The 17,717-nt window shown below is 47.9% G+C and overlaps 1 protein-coding gene across 1 annotated transcript in view; it reads left to right on the top strand.

Annotated features, from left to right (window-relative positions):
• Positions 1–168: 168 nt before the first annotated feature.
• LOC308162509 (uncharacterized protein) overlaps positions 169–17,717 on the top strand; it is a gene marked incomplete at both ends in the record, with an annotated part of 85,095 nt that continues 67,546 nt past the window's right edge. Inside the window, 4 exons of the mRNA XM_080536657.1 lie at positions 169–220; positions 3,695–3,777; positions 8,936–9,055; positions 13,954–14,047. Coding sequence (XP_080392783.1) covers positions 169–220; positions 3,695–3,777; positions 8,936–9,055; positions 13,954–14,047 — 349 coding nt within the window. The remainder of the gene's footprint in view (positions 221–3,694; positions 3,778–8,935; positions 9,056–13,953; positions 14,048–17,717) is intronic.

Raw genomic sequence — 17,717 nt, forward strand, 5'->3', positions numbered from 1 at the left:
TGCTGTAACAGCGCTCCCTAGTGGACATCGGCTGTAACCGCTTGTTATTGTTTGAATTAGCTCCACCTACACTTCGATTCCATTGGACGACGACACTTTGCAGAACGTCGTTCCGCTTACCCCATTGGTCAGCTGACCTGTCACTCACATCTGCGGACCAGAGCGAACATGGCGGATGACAGCGTTCCAGATTTAAGCAGACCCCAAATGTTCCTGTTCGGTGAGCTATGTTAACTCTGTCTATGTCTGACCTGGGCTGGCGAGGGAGCAGAGCAGCGGGAGCAGCCATGGTGTAGTTGTGTTCATCTGGACCACAGCAGAGACAGACATGGTGTAGTTGTGTTCATCTGGACCACCAGCAGCCATGTGTAGTTGTGTTCATCTGGACCACAGCAGACAGACATGGTGTAGTTGTGTTCATCTGGACCACCAGCAGACAGACATGGTGTAGTTGTGTTCATCTGGACCACCACCAGACAGACATGGTGTAGTTGTGTTCATCTGGACCACCAGCAGACAGACATGGTGTAGTTGTGTTCATCTGGACCACCAGCAGACAGCTGCGCCGCACCACACGTGACCTCTAGGACAGACAGATACACACGTCTTGATGGCGCCAATTCAGTCTGCCAGCTCCGCTATTGTTCATCTCTCTCTGTCTCTCTCTGTCTCTCTGTCTCTCTCTCCCTCCCTCTCTCTCTCCATCTCTCTCTCTCGCCATCTCTCTGTCTCCCTCTCTCCATCTCTCTGTCTCCCTCTCTCCATCTGTCTGTCTCTCTCTGTCAATTTTAAATTTCAATTTCAAAGGCCTTTATTGGCATGGGAAACATACATTTACATTGCCAAAGCATGTGAAGTGTGAAGATAAAAAACAAAAATAATGTAATGTACATACATGTACATACTAGAATAAATAAATAGATTACATACTAGATTACAAATAAATAGATTACAAATAGATTACATACTAGAATAAATAAATGAAATAAAACTTATTTCAATTCTTATGGTGGTTTTAGCCCATTTGATTGCCTTTTTCTATCACAGCAGCTAACAAATCTTGCTGCTGTGTTTGCACATTGCTGTACCTCACCCAGCAGATATGGTAGCCTTTCGACATTGGTCAGGTCCTCAAAGTCTCCCTGGATGTTGGTGATCAGTGGGAAGTATGTGTCCCTGATGTCCTTGTACAGCTGGCAGGTAGTTCAGAAGTGCAGCTCTGTTTCCACCTGGTTTTGTGTGCAGTGGGTGCACAGTCTGTCTGGTCTGGGGAGCCAGGTCTGCCTGTGGCGGCCTTTCTCGATGGCCAGGTTGTGTTCACTGAGTCTGTACATAGTCAAGGATTTCCTTAGCTTTGGGTCTGTCACAGTACTCAGGTATTCTGCCACTGTGTATTTTCTGTTTAGGGCCAAATAGCATTCCAATTTGCTCTGGGTTTTGGTTGATTCTTGCCAATGTGTCAGGTAGTTTTCTTTTTGTTTTCTTATAATGTGGTTTAGTCTAATAGGTGGCTCTGCTTGTGACTGTGAGAGTCCCAGAACTAGCTGGCTGAGGGGGCATCTCCCTAGGCCTAGAGTCTCTCTGTGGGTAAGGGCTTTGTTGTGGAGCGTGTCAGGGTGACTTTCTTTTAGGTGGTTGTAAAATGTAAACGCTCTCTGCATGCAGAGTCTCAATTTGGTGTTTGTCCCATTTTGCAAAATCTTGGTTGGCAGGTGGACCCCAGACCTCGCAACCATAGAGGGAAATGGGTTCTATAACGGAGTCCAATAATTTGAGCCAGATTTTAATAGGGATGTCTAACTTGATGTTCCTTTTGATGGCGTAAAAAGCCCTCCTTGCCTTATCTCTCAGGTCGTTCACAGCTTTGTTGAAGCTACCTGTGGTGCTGATGTTTAGGCCGAGGTAGGTATAATTCTTTGTATGTTCTAGGGCAATTGTATCTAGGAAGAATTTGAATTTGTGGTGCTGGAGGCTGGATCTTTTTTGGAAAATCATAATTTTCGTCTTAGTGAGATTCACTGTCAAGGCCCAGGTCTGGGAGAATTGGTATAGAAGGTCGAGGTGCTGTTGTAGCCCTTCTTTGGTTGGGGACAGCAGCACCAGGTCATCAGCAAACAGTAGACATTTGACTTCTGTGTCTACTAGGGGGATGCCAGGTGCTGCAGACTGTTCTAATGTTTTTGCCAAACTGTTGATATAGATGTTGAAGAGGGTTGGACTCAAGCTGCATCCCTGTCTAACCCCCCGGCTTTGGGAAAAGAAGTCTGTGTGGTTTTTGCCAATCTTAACAGCACACTTGTTGTTAGTGTACATTGACTTTATGATGTCGTAGGTTTTTCCTCCAACACCATTTTCCAACAGTGTGAATAGCAGACCTTTGTGCCAAATTGAATCAAAGGCTTTTTTGAAATCTACGAAGCAGGCGAATAGTTTGCTTTTGTTTTTGTTTATTTGTATGTCAATTAGGGTGCTGAGGGTGAATATATGGTCTGTTGTACGATACTTTGGTAAAAAACCAATTTGGGATTTGCTTAGGACATTGTTTACAGTAGGGTTGGGCATCAATGATCGACGATCGATAATTGATCGATAAGGATCTTGGTCGATCACAAAATATTTTGATCGATAATCATTAATATTATTATTATTATATATATATTTTTTTGAATAATAATAATGGAAATTAGTTTGTCCACGTGTCACCAGATTGCGTTCGTCTCTCACCCCTGAACATGTTAACATGATCATCTTTCTGAACAAGAACCAGTAGGCCTGCCGCCTACAGTCTCTCGCTGGAGTTTAAATTTAAGTTAAGCTGGACGCTCTTAAGGACACTAACGTTTTCAGTCATCCTCCTATTTGTGAGTAACTGTTTTTTTACTGCTCCTATGGTGTTACTTATTTTCTATATTTTTATTTATAACGTAAAATGCGTTTTTAAGTTAAACAATTTAAGCTACTCACTGCCTTGTTTAAGAGGATTGTTATCTGACTGTAGTGTCTAGTTTGAATGTGTGCAATAGCAACACAAATAAAGTTTTTTCCCCAAGGAAAACATGCTTGTTATTTCTGCCCTAGTTTTTTTTTTTTTTTTTAATGAAAAAAAAGCTTATCGATTAATCGATAATTGATCGTTAATTCTTGCGATTATCGAAAAAGAAATGTTGATCGTTTGCCCAGCCCTAGTTTACAGTGAGGTAATGTAGCAGTCTGTGGTTGATGATCATACAGAGGATTTTCCCAAGGTTGCTGTTGACACAGATCCCACGGTAGTTATTTGGATCAGATTTATCTCCACTTTTGTGGAGCGGCGTTATCAACCCTTGCTTCCAAATATTGGGGAAGATCCTAGAGCTAAGGACAATGTTGAAGAGTTTTTTAATATAGCCAATTGGAATTTGACGTCTGTGAATTTTAGCATTTCATTTAGGATGCCATCGACACCACAGGCCTTCTTAGTTTCGAGTGAATTTATTTTGTCCTGTACTTCCTTTAGTGTAATTGGAGAGTCTAGCGGGTTCTGGTAGTCTTTTATGGCTGATATATATCTCTATATATATCTATATATATATATCTCTGTCTCTCTCTCTCTCTCCCTCTCTCAGGGTTAGAGTAGTAAGTGTAATGTGTGTGTGTGTGTGTGTGTGTGTGTGTGTGTGTGTGTGTGTGTGTGTGTGTGTGTGTGTGCGTGCAGGTTGCACTCTGAAGGCGGACAGACGGGTGTTCAGAGTGGAGGCGGAGGAGGACGATGCGGAGCATCAGCTGTCACTCAAAACAGTAAGATGCTGCCCTTCTAGATTAGAACACTGACGGTTCTAGATTAGAACGCTGTCTGTCTGTGCGTGTCTGTCTGTCTGTGTGTGTGTGTGTGTGTGTGTGTGTGTGTGTGTGTGAGTGTCTGTCTGTCCGTGTGTGTGTGTGTGTGTGTGTGTGTGCGTGTCTGTCTGTCTGTCTGTGTGTGTGTGTGCGTGTCTGTCTGTCTGTGTGTGTGTGTGTGTGTGTGTGTGTGTGTGTGTGTGTGTGTGTGAGTGTCTGTCTGTGTGTGTGTGTGTGTGTGTGTGTATGTGTGTGTGTGTGTGTGTGTCTGTCTGTCTGTGTGTGCAGGGCTTGACATTAAGGCTTGTCCGCTTGTCCGGGACAAGTACATTTTATTTTCGGACAAGTGGACTTCCTCCTGCAGTCAAAACAAAGAGAAAAATAACTAAATCAATATGTATTAATATGTATTAATATGTTCAATATAACATTAATATGTAATAATATTAATAAAATTAAATCCTCCTTCAGTCGTCCGATCGGAAAAGTAATAAATGTAGCCTATGAGGCGGCGTAGCTCGTATCAGAAGTTGTAATGTTGTTGCGTGAGCGTTATAAACTCCACTGCCCACGAAAGTGCCAACCTTCCTGACCGCCAAGTTGGCTTGTGGAAATGTGAAGAAACTGACACATTACTCAAGCCAGCAAGCACGATGTTCCTTCAAGCACCTAAAACCATGTCAATGTAGCTGCCTTGTCAATGTAGCTGCCTTGTCAATGTAGCTGCCATGTCAATATACTGTAGCTGCCTTGTCAATATAGCTGCCATGTCAATGTAGCTGCCTTGTCAATTATTCTGCCTTGTCAATGTAGCTGCCTTGTCAATTATTCTGCCTTGTCAATATAGCTGCCGTGTCAATATAGCTGCCTTGTCAATGTAGCTGCCTTGTCAATGTAGCTGCCTTGTCAATATAGCTGCCATGTCAATGTAGCTGCCTTGTCAATGTAGCTGCCTTGTCAATGTAGCTGCCTTGTTAATATAGCTGCCTTGTCAATGTAGCTGCCTTGTCAATGTAGCTGCCTTGTCAATGAATGAATGAATGAATGAATGAATGAATGAATGGACTTTATTGTCATTGCTACAGTACAGGTACCAAACAACGAAATTTAGGAGGGGTGGCTCCCCTGGTGTTAGGAAAGGGGAAAAAAAAAAAAACTTTTAGAAAAAGAATAAAATCACAAGAAGGTAAGGAGCTGGTTTACATAAATAAAGGCTATGTACACAATCCACTGTACTATACTGCACAGATAGTCAACTAGGGTTGTCATATTGCACAATAGTATTTTTTCACGTTATTTAAAGTGTCACAGTTTGCAGGCTTGAAATGTACATGTTTGTGCCTCAGCACTACACCTGATTTTTTCATTCCAGCAGCTGCCATACAATCCGTCCAGACTGTCCAGGGCCCAGAACTTAGGTCTTTGCTGTGTTCAGGGCCTGGACGGCCCTGTGGTAGAAGCAGTTCTTCAGTCTGTTTGTCTTAGCGGCCGGGGTCCTGTACCTCCTTTTCGAGGGCAGCCTGATGAAGTGTACGTGCCCAGGGTGGGTCGGGAGATCTTGGAGATCCTGGAGATCTTGGAGGCCTTCCTGAGACAGCGTGTGTTGTACAGCTCTTCCAGAGAGGGGAGGGGGGCGCCGGTGATCTTCTGTGCTGTTCTCACGACTCTCTGTAGCGCATTTCTCTCCGCTGTTGTGCAGCTGTAGAACCAGTTGCAGATGCCGTAGGTGAGGATGCTCTCCACTGCGCCTGTAGAAGGCCACCAGTATCTCCTGCTTGTTGTGTTCTTTCCTGAGGCATCTCAGGGTGTATAGCCGCTGTTGTGCCCTCTTGATGGTGCCTTTTGTGTTGTCCTTCCAGGTCAGGTCATCCCGCATGTGATGTCCCAGGAATCGGAGGGTTGAGACTCTCTCCACGCTCTCTCCGTCGATGAGCAGGGGCTGGATCTCGGACTTTTTCCTCCTGAAGTCTACGATGAATTCCTGGGTCTTTGACTTGTTCAGCAGCAGGTTGTTAACCTTGCACAGCTTGCTCAGTTGCTCTACCTCATCCCTGTACGCCGCCTCGTCCCCCCCCGAGATACATCCCACCACGGTGGTGTCGTCTGCAAACTTTACGATGTAGTTGCTGGGGTGGACGGGGGTGAAGTCGTGGGTGTAGAGGTTGTAGAGGATGGGGCTTAGCACGCAGCCCTGGGGGGACCCAGTGCTGAGGTTGAGGGCTGTGGAGGTGTGGGGGCCCACCCGCACCCTCTGGGGGCGGTCGGTCAGGAAGTCCTTGATCCACGCACATATAGAGTGTGATAGACCCAGGTCTAGTAGTTTGGTCACTAGCCTGTCTGGAAGGATGGTGTTGAAGGCGGAGCTGAAGTCCACGAAGAGCAGTCTCGCGTAGCTGTTTCCCCTCTCCAGGTGGGATAGAGTGGCGTGGAGAGTCGTCGCGATGGCGTCCTCTGTGGACCTGTGGGCTCTGTAGGCGAACTGGTATGGATCCAGGTTGGGCGGGAGGCGTGTGAGTATGTGGGCCCGGACTAGTTTCTCGAAGCACTTCATGATGATTGGTGTGAGTGCCACCGGGCGGTAGTCGTTTAGGCAGCTCACCGTGCTTTTCTTCGGGACTGGGATGATAGTTGAGGTTTTCAGGCAGGGTGGGACGGTCGCCTGGGACAGGGACTGGTTAAAGATGTTGGTGAAAACCCCGGCCAGCTGGTCGGCGCAGTCTCTCAGCACCCGTCCCAGGACGCCATCCGGCCCCGAGGCTTTCCTGGGGTCCACCGCCTTCAGTACGCGTCTCACTTCATGCTCTGTGAGGGTGAGGCTGCTGAGAGCTGGAGAGAGTGGTGTTTGTGTTGCGGTTACCTCCGTTCGCCCCTCGTCGAACCGGGCGTAGAAGGTGTTCAGCTTTCCCGCCAGCAGGGGGTCGTCCTCTGCGGCTGTGAGCCTGTTGGCTCTGAAGTTTGTCATCTGCTGAACCCCCTGCCACATCCGCCTGGAGTCGTTGCTCAGGAGGCATTCCTCAATCTTCTCTCTGTGCTCTGCCTTGGCCGCTTTGACGCCGCGCTTTAGGTTGGCCCTGGTGGAGCTGTACAGCGGTGTGCTCTTCCCTGCGAAGAAGGCGTTGTCCCTCTCGTTGATCAGTTTTTGGACCTTCCCAGTCATCCATGGCTTCGTGTTGGGGTAGACCCGGACCCGTTTGTCCACGGTGACTGAGTTGCAGTTCACTATGTGGTTCAGAACCGACGACGTGTACTGTTCCAGGTCCTCATGCTCATAGCTGCCTTGTCAATGTAGCTGCCATGTCAATATAGCTGCCTTGTCAATGTAGCTGCCTTGTCAATGTAGCTGCCTTGTCAATATAGCTGCCTTGTCAATATAGCTGCCTTGTCAATATAGCTGCCTTGTCAATGGAGCTGCCTTGTCAATGGAGCTGCCATGTCAATGTAGCTGCCTTGTCAATGTAGCTGCCTTGTCAATGGAGCTGCCATGTCAATGTAGCTGCCATGTCAATGTAGCTGCCTTGTCAATGTAGCTGCCTTGTCAATGTAGCTGCCTTGTCAAAACATTTATGTCCGCTGAGTGAGTAGGGGAGCTATGTGACATGCTGTCTAACATTTATAGGCACAATACATCACAATGGTATAAATGTCATACCAAATGAAAGAAGGAAGTCTTGGGCATATATTTTGTATTGATTTTATCTTCATATCTTATTTCAGTACAGAGCTGTAGACCGTTAAATAGACAGTGTGCATTTCTGACAATTTGCCTCATCAGTGGGTAAATTGTTACTCTATGTCGGGCAAGTTGTCACATTGGATTATCAACAAATAAGAACACAACTAATTAATTGTGAATATTTATTATAATTTCAAATTCCTAAACCAAATTCAACTTCATTAAATAACTCAAAATTAAAACAATCATGCCTAGAGAATCTGGCAGGTCACTGAAGTCTCTCAATCAAAACATGAATGCTGTCGCCTGGGGTGGTCCAGTGGTCTAGCACCGCGGTCTACAGTGCACACATATGCCCATGTCGGCACGGGTTTGAATCTGGCCCATGCCCTGCTGACATGTCCTCTCTCCTTACTTTCCTGTCTGTCTTCACTAAATCTGTCCAATAAAATGAAATGTGAGTGGGACAACCCCACTCAAAAAAAAGAACTTTAAAAAAGAAAAAGAAAAAAAAAAAAAAAAAAAAATGCTGGCAGAGCACATTAACATTCATTAAGTGGCGCGACCAATTTACTGTAAACTTTGAAATGGAACGTTCTCTGGCGTGCACGTAGATCCTGGCGTGCACGTAGATCCTGGCGTGCACGTAGATCCTGGCGTGCACGTAGATCCTGGCGTGCACGTAGATCCTGACGTGCATGTAGATCCACAGTAACTGTTGGAGTTGGAATGTAATTACTGGCTTGTAGTGTGTTAGTCGACACACACACACACACACACACACTCTCACACACATGCGTCGTCATATTGGACAAGTAACTTGAGCTCTCAGACAAGTAAAAGATAAGTACCTGAAAAAGCTTAATGTCAAGCCCTGGTGTGTGTGTGTTTATGTGTGTGTGTGTGTGTGTGTGTGTGTGTGTGTTTTAGCGTCTGTGGGGCAGTTGTGAGGAGGTAGAGCCGTGTCCTTGTCCGAGGTGTCCTTGGGCAAGACACTGAACCCCAAAATTGCTCCCAGTGAGCGGGCCGGCGCCTTGAATGGTAGCTTGCTGCCATGTGTGTGTGAATGGGTGAGAGGCCGTTGTGAAGCGCTTTGGAATAAGGAGATATAAGTCAGTCTGTTTACCATTTACCATCTAGGTGTGTGTGTGTGTGTGTGTGTCTGTGTCTGTGTCTGTGTCTGTGTGTGTGTGTGTGTGTGTGTGTGTCTGTCTTTCTGTCTGTGTGTGTGTGTGTGTGTCTGTCTGTGTCTGTGTGTGTGTGTGTGTCTGTGTCTGTGTCTGTGTGTCTGTGTGTCTGTCTGTGTGTGTGTGTGTCTGTGTGTGTGTGTGTGTGTGTGTCTGTCTGTCTGTCTGTGTGTGTGTGTGTGTCTGTGTCTTTCTGTGTGTGTGTGTGTGTGTGTGTGTGTGTGTGTCTGTGTATTTCTGTGTGTGTGTGTGTGTGTAGGTGTGTCTGGGTGCGGAGGCGGAGGATGTGTTCCACACGGTGGAGGTGGAGGGCGTGGCCTACGATGGGAAGACCACCCGCGTCCCCCTGGCCGTGCTGAGGCCCTCCGTGCTGCCCTCGGTGAGCTGACCCTGACCCTGACACTAACCCTGACCCTCACCCTGACCCTAACACTAACGCTGACCCTGACCCTAACACTAACCCTGACCATGACCCTAACACTAACCCTGACCCTAACACTAACCCTGACCCTGACCCTAACCCTGACCCTGACCCTGACCCTAACACTAACCCTGACCCTAACACTAACCCTGACCCTAACACTAACCCTGACCCTAACACTAACCCTGACCCTAACACTAACCCTGACCCTAACACTAACCCTGACCCTGACCCTAACCCTGACCCTAACACTAACCCTGACCCTAACACTAACCCTGACCCTGACCCTAACACTAACACTAACCCTGACCCCAACACTAACCCTGACCCTGACCCTAACACTAACCCTGACACTAACACTAACCCTGACCCTGACCCTAACACTAACCCTGACCCTAACACTAACCCTGACCCTAACACTAACCCTGACCCTGACCCTAACCCTGACCCTAACACTAACCCTGACCCTGACCCTAACCCTGACCCTAACACTAACCCTGACCCTAACACTAACACTAACCCTGACCCCAACACTAACCCTGACCCTGACCCTAACACTAACCCTGACACTAACACTAACCCTGACCCTGACCCTAACACTAACCCTGACCCTCGGTGTGTCTGGAAACATCAGCAAATAACCAGTCTGACATTCCTTAAGTTAGATTCTGTAAATTCGATAATTTAAATTAATTATTTATTTATGAAGTTGATGACATCAGAAGTGACATCACCCCACCTACACAGAGCCCAGATGTCTCTCTGCTAACCCTAACCCTGGCCTGTTCTCAGCCTCTCACCCTCTCTGCTCTCACAGATAGAGTCTCAGCTATGAAGCCCACCACCTGCCCCCTTGACATAGTTCCCTGAAAGAAGTATTCCACACAACTGGTCCCAGCATCCTCTCTGTCATTAACACCTCCCTAGTCACTGGTACCGTTCCAACCTGCTTCAGGCATGCAGTGGTCCAGCCCCTATTCTCTCCCAGCTGTCTCCCTACCTGCACTTGAATAACATCTTGGATACATTTCAGTCAGGTTTTAGAGCCAACCACAGCACAGAGTCTGCCCTGCTCAAGGTTACCAATGACCTGCTTCTCACCACTGATAACCGCGACTGTGCTGTCCTTATTCTCTCCCCCTCAGACCTTGAGAGAGTCATTCACGCCTTAATATCTTCAGGACTTGATTACTGTAACTCCCTGTACCTGGGGCTTAATAAGTAGACCATGGTCCGCCTACAGCTACACACAACGCTGCTGCTAGATTGCTCACAGGTACTCAGAAGAGAGCTCACATCACCCCTGTCCTCGCCTCCCTTCATTGGCTCCCAGTCCGTTATAGGATAGAATTTAAAGTTATTTTATTGGTTTATAAAGCTCTTAATGGTAAGGCCCCCTCCTACCTAGCAGACCTCCTCTCCCCCATACCAACGTCAGGGCCCTCAGATCAGCTGATAAGGGTCTCCTAACCACCCGCAAGTTCAACCTCAGGTTTAAGGGGGGGGGCTGTGGCAGCCCCTGACCTCTGGAACAGCATCCCCATGTCCATCACACCTGACCTGCCCCTCCATCACACCTGACCTGCCCATCCATCACACCTGACCTGCCCATCCATCACACCTGACCCCTCCATCACACCTGACCTGCCCCTCCATCACACCTGACCTGCCCCTCCATCACACCTGACCTGCCCCTCCATCACACCTGACCTGCCCATCCATCACACCTGACCCCTCCATCACACCTGACCTACCCCTCCATCACACCTGACCTGCCCCCTCCATCACACCTGACCTGCCCCTCCATCACACCTGACCTGCCCCTCCATCACACCTGACCTGCCCATCCATCACACCTGACCCCTCCATCACACCTGACCTGCCCCTCCATCACACCTGACCTGCCCCTCCATCACACCTGACCTGCCCCTCCATCACACCTGACCTACCCCTCCATCACACCTGACCTGCCCCCTCCATCACACCTGACCTGCCCCTCCATCACACCTGACCTGCCCCCTCCATCACACCTTACCTGCCCCTCCATCACACCTGACCTGCCCCTCCATCACACCTGACCTGCCCCTCCATCACACCTGACCTGCCCCTCCATCACACCTGCCCCCTCCATCACACCTGCCCTGCCCCTCCATCACACCTGACCTGCCCCTCCATCACACCTGACCTGCCCCCTCCATCACACCTGACCTGCCCCTCCATCACACCTGACCTGCCCCTCCATCACACCTGCCACCTCCATCACACCTGACCTGCCCCTCCATCACACCTGACCTGCCCCTCCATCACACCTGACCTGCCCCTCCATCACACCTGCCACCTCCATCACACCTGACCTGCCCCTCCATCACACCTGACCTGCCCCTCCATCACACCTGACCTGCCCCTCCATCACACCTGCCCCTCCATCACACCTGACCTGCCCCTCCATCACACCTGACCTGCCCCTCCATCACACCTGACCTGCCCCTCCATCACACCTGCCCCTCCATCACACCTGACCTGCCCCTCCATCACACCTGACCTGCCCCTCCATCACACCTGACCTGCCCCTCCATCACACCTGACCTGCCCCTCCATCACACTTGCCCCCTCCATCACACCTGACCTGCCCCTCCATCACACCTGACCTGCCCTCAAGGACCCCAATTGAAATAAGCCAGTGGCTTTCTTGGGTTTTTATCCTTTTAGTTTGACCTTGTATGTAATATGTACTTTCATGTACCTACCTCTGCAAACATTCTAATAAAGTTTTCAATCAATCAATCAAAAGCCCCTCCATCACACCTGACCCCTCCATCACACCTGACCTACCCCTCCATCACACCTGACCTGCCCCCTCCATCACACCTGACCTGCCCCCTCCATCACACCTGACCTGCCCCCTCCATCACACCTGCCCTGCCCCTCCATCACACCTGACCTGCCCCTCCATCACACCTGACCTGCCCCTCCTTCACACCTGACCTGCCCCTCCATCACACCTGACCTGCCCCTCCATCACACCTGACCTGCCCCTCCATCACACCTGCCCCTCCATCACACCTGCCCCTCCATCGAGTCCTTTAAATGTAAGCTCAGAACTCACCTGTATTCCTTAGCGTTCCCTGACTCACTCTGACTCCTGCCTTGTCTGTTGTGACGTGTTGTTCTGTTCCTCTGTTGTTTCTGTTGGTTAATAATAATAATAATACATTTTATTTATGGGCGCCTTTCAAGGCTCTCAAGGACACCTTACAAGACAGTTTAAAACCACATATCAAAACATTAAAATCAACAAAGCAAAATGAGATAAAAACAGCAAAATCAGATATAACAACAAACAAAATACAGGAGATCAAACCAAGTAAGCCATTGTGAAAAGGTGTGTTCTAAGACAGGATTTGAAAGTGGTGAGAGTGTCAATATTGCGTAAGTTGGGTGGCAGAGAGTTTCAGAGGCGGGGAGCAGAACGGCTGAAGGCTCTATATCCCATAGTAGTCAGGCGGGCCGAAGGGATGACAAGTTGGTTGGCAGAGGAGATCCGAGACTACGGGAGGGAGTGTGAGTAAGAAGGAGTTCAGAGAGGTATGAGGTGCTAGGTTATGGAGAGCCTTAAAGGTGAGAAGGAGAATCTTAAAGTGAATACGGAATTTGATGGGGAGCAGATGAAGTTGTTGGAGGACTGGAGTGATATGGTGAATGGAGGGAGTTCTAGTGATGATGCGTGCAGGTGAGTTCTGGACCAGTTGAAGTTTATGGACACATTTGTGTGGGAGACCAAAGAGGATGGCATTACAATAGTCTAAACGGGAAGTGACCAGGGCATGGACCAGAATGGCGGTGCTGGAGGGTGTAAGTGATGGACGGAGACGATTAATGTTGCGTAGGTGGAAATATGTAGACAGAGTGACATTGTTGATGTGAGATTGGAAGGATAATGTGCTGTCCAGGATGACACCCAGACTCTTAACCTGAGGGGAAGGGGAGACTGTGGAGTTGTCAATGGTAAGTGAGAAGCTGTGAGGTTTAGCCAAGGTGGATTTAGTGCCAACGAGGAGAACCTCTGTTTTATCACTGTTTAGTTTTAGGAAGTTGATTGACAACCAGGATTTAATTACCAGCAAACAGTCGGAGAGGGCAGTGGGTGGGAGGGTGGAGTTTGGCTTAGTGGAGAGGTAGAGCTGGGTGTCATCTGTGTAGCAATGAAACTGAAGTCCACATTTCCTGAAGATATTGCCATGGGGTAGGAGGTAGATTATGAATAGGAGGGGGCCCAAAACAGATCCCTGGGGAACACCGGTGGTGACTGGAGTGAGCTGTGATTTTAGTGAGCTGGACAAACTGAGTGCGGCCAGAGAGGTATGATGTAAACCAGTCATGGGGGGGCCAGTGATTCCAATGGAGGCTAATCTATCTAGGAGGACGATATGTGAGATGGTATCAAAGGCTGCAGACAGATCGAGAAGCACACGTATGGTTAGGAGCCCAGAGTCGGCTGCCATTAGTAAATGGTTGTTTATTTTCAGTTTATTTACACTGTAGGAGTACTTTTACTGTAAAGCACTTTGGTTGACAAGTGTCATGTTTAAATGTGCTATGTAAATACATTTGATTGATTGAAGTTAGATAATTTATAATGATAATTTCTGTGTGTGTGTGTGTCTGTGTCTGTGTCTGTGTGTCTGTGTGTGTGTGTGTCTCTGTGTGTGTGTGTGTGTGTGTCTCTGTCTGTCTGTGTGTGTGTGTGTGTGTGTGTGTGTCTCTCTGTCTGTGTGTGTGTGTGTGTCTCTCTGTCTCTGTGTGTGTGTGTGTCTCTGTCTGTGTGTGTGTGTGTGTGTGTGTGTGTGTGTGTGTAGATGAGTCTAGGAGGGTTTGAGATCACCCCCCCTGTCACCTTCCGTCTCCAGTCGGGCTGCGGGCCGCTCTACCTCAGCGGACAACACTTCGTCAGTGAGTCACACACACACACACACACACACACAGACAGAGAGACACACAGACACACACACACACACAGACAGAGACACACACACACACACACACACACACACAGAGACACGCACACACTCACAGACACACACACACACACACACACACAGACAGAGAGACACACACACACACACACACACACACACACAAACAGACAGAGAGACACACACACACAGACACACACACACACACACACACACACACACACACACACACACACACACAGACAGAGAGACACACACAGACAGAGAGACAGTGACACACACACAGCTGCTGCACCGTGTTTTGTTTCTCAGCTGACCATAGGGGCCTTGCTGGAATATAGGGTGGGAGGAGATCTGATATGTATTTTTGTCCAAGACCATTTTGTGATTTGAATTCAATTCTCTGATAGGGCTTTCACACCGGCAAAGAACCGTGCCGGTTCGCGTTCGCGTTTGAGAACCTCCGAACATTGGCGCTGTCTGGCGAACGAGCCCGCGTTCATACACAGGGGAGGTTTCCGAACGCGAACGCGAACCGGCACGGTTCTTTGCCGGTGTGAAAGCCCTATGAGAGACTGGTAGCCAGTGCAGGGATCTCAGGATTGGTGTAATGTGTTCAAACTTCTTTCATTTTGTTAGAACCCTAGCAGCGGCATTTTGGATGAGCTGCAGCTTACGAACAGCTCCTTTTAGATAGGCCTGTTATGGTGCTTTTCCACTACGGTGCTGACCCGGGTCAGCCCAGGCTGGCCTGCTTCTTTGGCGCTTTTCCATTTGTCAGCCTGGGTCAGCACGGCGCGGTACGGCACGCTTCTTTAGCTACCCTTCGAGGGCAGGAACCTTTTTGAGAGCCGGAACCTTTTTGCCAGGCTGCGTATGACGTGTGACGCTGCACACCGTTGATTGGTCAATGGAAATCGTCATCCCATGTTCATAGATTTCATCACTAACCGCCATTTTTAAATACCACAACAGATTTCGCTCTAGGAAAATGTCACTTACTGTTTCTGTAATAACGTATTAATAAAGATTTGAAAAAATATGATAACCATCGTATTATCTTAGTTTAATGTCATTTCAATGCATCATAGAACTTTTATTTACAACAAGCATAACAAAAAAATCGCTATTATGGCGATGTCCTGTAGAACTGAAAGCGGCAGTTAACAGACAGGTAACATCCATATGCTGTATATATAAATAATGTCGGTGTCGACCGTGATGGCAGTGTCGTATCGACACCATTCAAATGGTTTTGGATTCCCTGTCCTCTCCCCTATCCGTACACGTTTGAATTGTTATCCTAACTCACGGTAAACCACAGTTATTAACCCGCAAAGGGTGCCTCCGGGCACCGTGTTTGTCCGTGAATAACACCGGCTATGGAGGTGGTACAAACACAATACTCCTTTGCTAACTTCACCATCGGTATACGGTCATTTTGAGCCCTTAACCACCGCGCTGACACCCCGAGAAGTTATGCTTTTAACCGTAAACTCAATGAACCGGGAGTTCACCCACTGCTGCAAGCGTATCTATAACGAACGCGGAGATTGAATGAGCCCCGCGTCAGTCAGCCTTTCCGTAGAAATACGTCGCACCGTTATATATCTAACGTTACATGTTTTAAGGCTGATCTGTGCATGATAGTGCTGCATTATGTTGATCTATTTATATCAATCTATTCTTGCCAATTCCTTATTACCAGTGGAAAGGGGGAAGACTAAAACACTTTGAATGGGATAGATAGGACTTTCCGGTCAATGGAGGAAGCATGAAACTCGCGAGTTCATCTCGCTTTTCCCCCCGTTGATGTATTAAACAATCTAAGCAATCTAATCAGAGCAGTTGTTATTGTGTAATATTATTGATGGATGTGCCATTTTTGATGGACAGCAGTGAGCGGATGACTTGATGTGAGCATGTATTTGACTAATGCCGATAGTCTTGCTCCGAAAACGGAGCTGTCTACATCGGATTCAAACTACCGTAATTCATGAACTATATGCCCAATCTAAAAAAATCTAACCGTTTCTGAAAGCAGAGAAGTTGCACTTTTTGAATAGTTGAACTTTTTTAGGCTTATTACGGTAGTTCACCAACAAAAAAAGCACAGTGCTCAACGTGTCAGGAGACACGCATTTCCCCCCGCTGATCTGTATAGCGGGGGGGGGGGGGGGGGGGATCTTATGACACGTAACTCCTCCTTGTCCCGGGTCGCTCAGTAAAATGGAGAAGCGTTTCTCAAAGTACGGCACGGCACGGCACGGCTCGGATACAAATGCGGCCCGGTTCGGGTCAGTAGTGGAAAAGCGCCATTAGTAGACCAGCCCCTTTAGATAGGCCTGTTAGTAGACCAGCTCCTTTAGATATGCCTGTTAGTAGACCAGCTCCTTTAGATATGCCTGTTAGTAGACCAGCTCCTTTAGATAGGTCTGTTAGTAGACCAGCTCCTTTAGATAGGCCTGTTAGTAGACCAGCCCCTTTAGATAGGCCTGTTAGTAGACCAGCTCCTTTAGATAGGCCTGTTAGTAGACCAGCTCCTTTAGATAAGCCTGTTAGTAGACCAGCTCCTTTAGATAGGCCTGTTAGTAGACCAGCTCCTTTAGATATGCCTGTTAGTAGACCAGCTCCTTTAGATAGGTTTGTTAGTATACCAGCTCCTTTAAATAGACCTGTTAGTAGACCAGCTCCTTTAAATAGACCTGTTAGTAGACCAGCTCCTTTAGATAGGTCTGTTAGTAGACCAGCTCCTTTAGATAGGCCTGTTAGTAGACCAGCTCCTCTAGATAGGCCTGTTAGTAGACCAGCTCCTTTAGATAGGCCTGTTAGTAGACCAGCTCCTTTAGATAGGTCTGTTAGTAGACCAGCTCCTTTAGATAGGCCTGTTAGTAGACCAGCTCCTTTAGATAGGCCTGTTAGTAGACCAGCTCCTTTAGATAGGCCTGTTAGTAGACCAGCTCCTTTAGATAGGCCTGTTAGTAGACCAGCTCTTTTAGATAGGCCTGTTAGTAGACCAGCTCCTTTAGATAGGCCTGTTAGTAGACCAGCTCCTTTAGATAGGTCTGTTAGTATACCAGCTCCTTTAGATAGGCCTGTTAGTAGACCAGCTCCTTTAGATAGGTCTGTTAGTAGACCAGCTCCTTTAGATAGGTCTGTTAGTAGACCAGCTCCTTTAGATAGGCCTGTTAGTAGACCAGCTCCTTTAGATAGGTCTGTTAGTATACCAGCTCCTTTAGATAGGCCTGTTAGTAGACCAGCTCCTTTAGATAGGTCTGTTAGTAGACCAGCTCCTTTAGATAGGTCTGTTAGTATACCAGCTCCTTTAGATAGGCCTGTTAGTAGACCAGCTCCTTTAGATAGGCCTGTTAGTAGACCAGCTCCTTTAGATAGGTCTGTTAGTAGACCAGCTCCTTTAGATAGGCCTGTTAGTAGACCAGCTCCTTTAGATAGGCCTGTTAGTAGACCAGCTCCTTTAGATAGGCCTGTTAGTAGACCAGCTCCTTTAAATAGACCTGTTAGTAGACCAGCTCCTTTAGATAGGCCTGTTATGGTGCTTTTCCATCTGGGTCCCGCTTTAGCGCAGTACGCATCAGGTCGAGGTCAGGTCGGGTCACTTTTGATCTGTTCTGGTTTTCCATTATACA

This window comes from Nansenia antarctica (genome assembly GCF_963989245.1).
Source record: "Nansenia antarctica genome assembly, chromosome: 7".
Classification (NCBI taxonomy): domain Eukaryota; kingdom Metazoa; phylum Chordata; class Actinopteri; order Argentiniformes; family Microstomatidae; genus Nansenia; species Nansenia antarctica.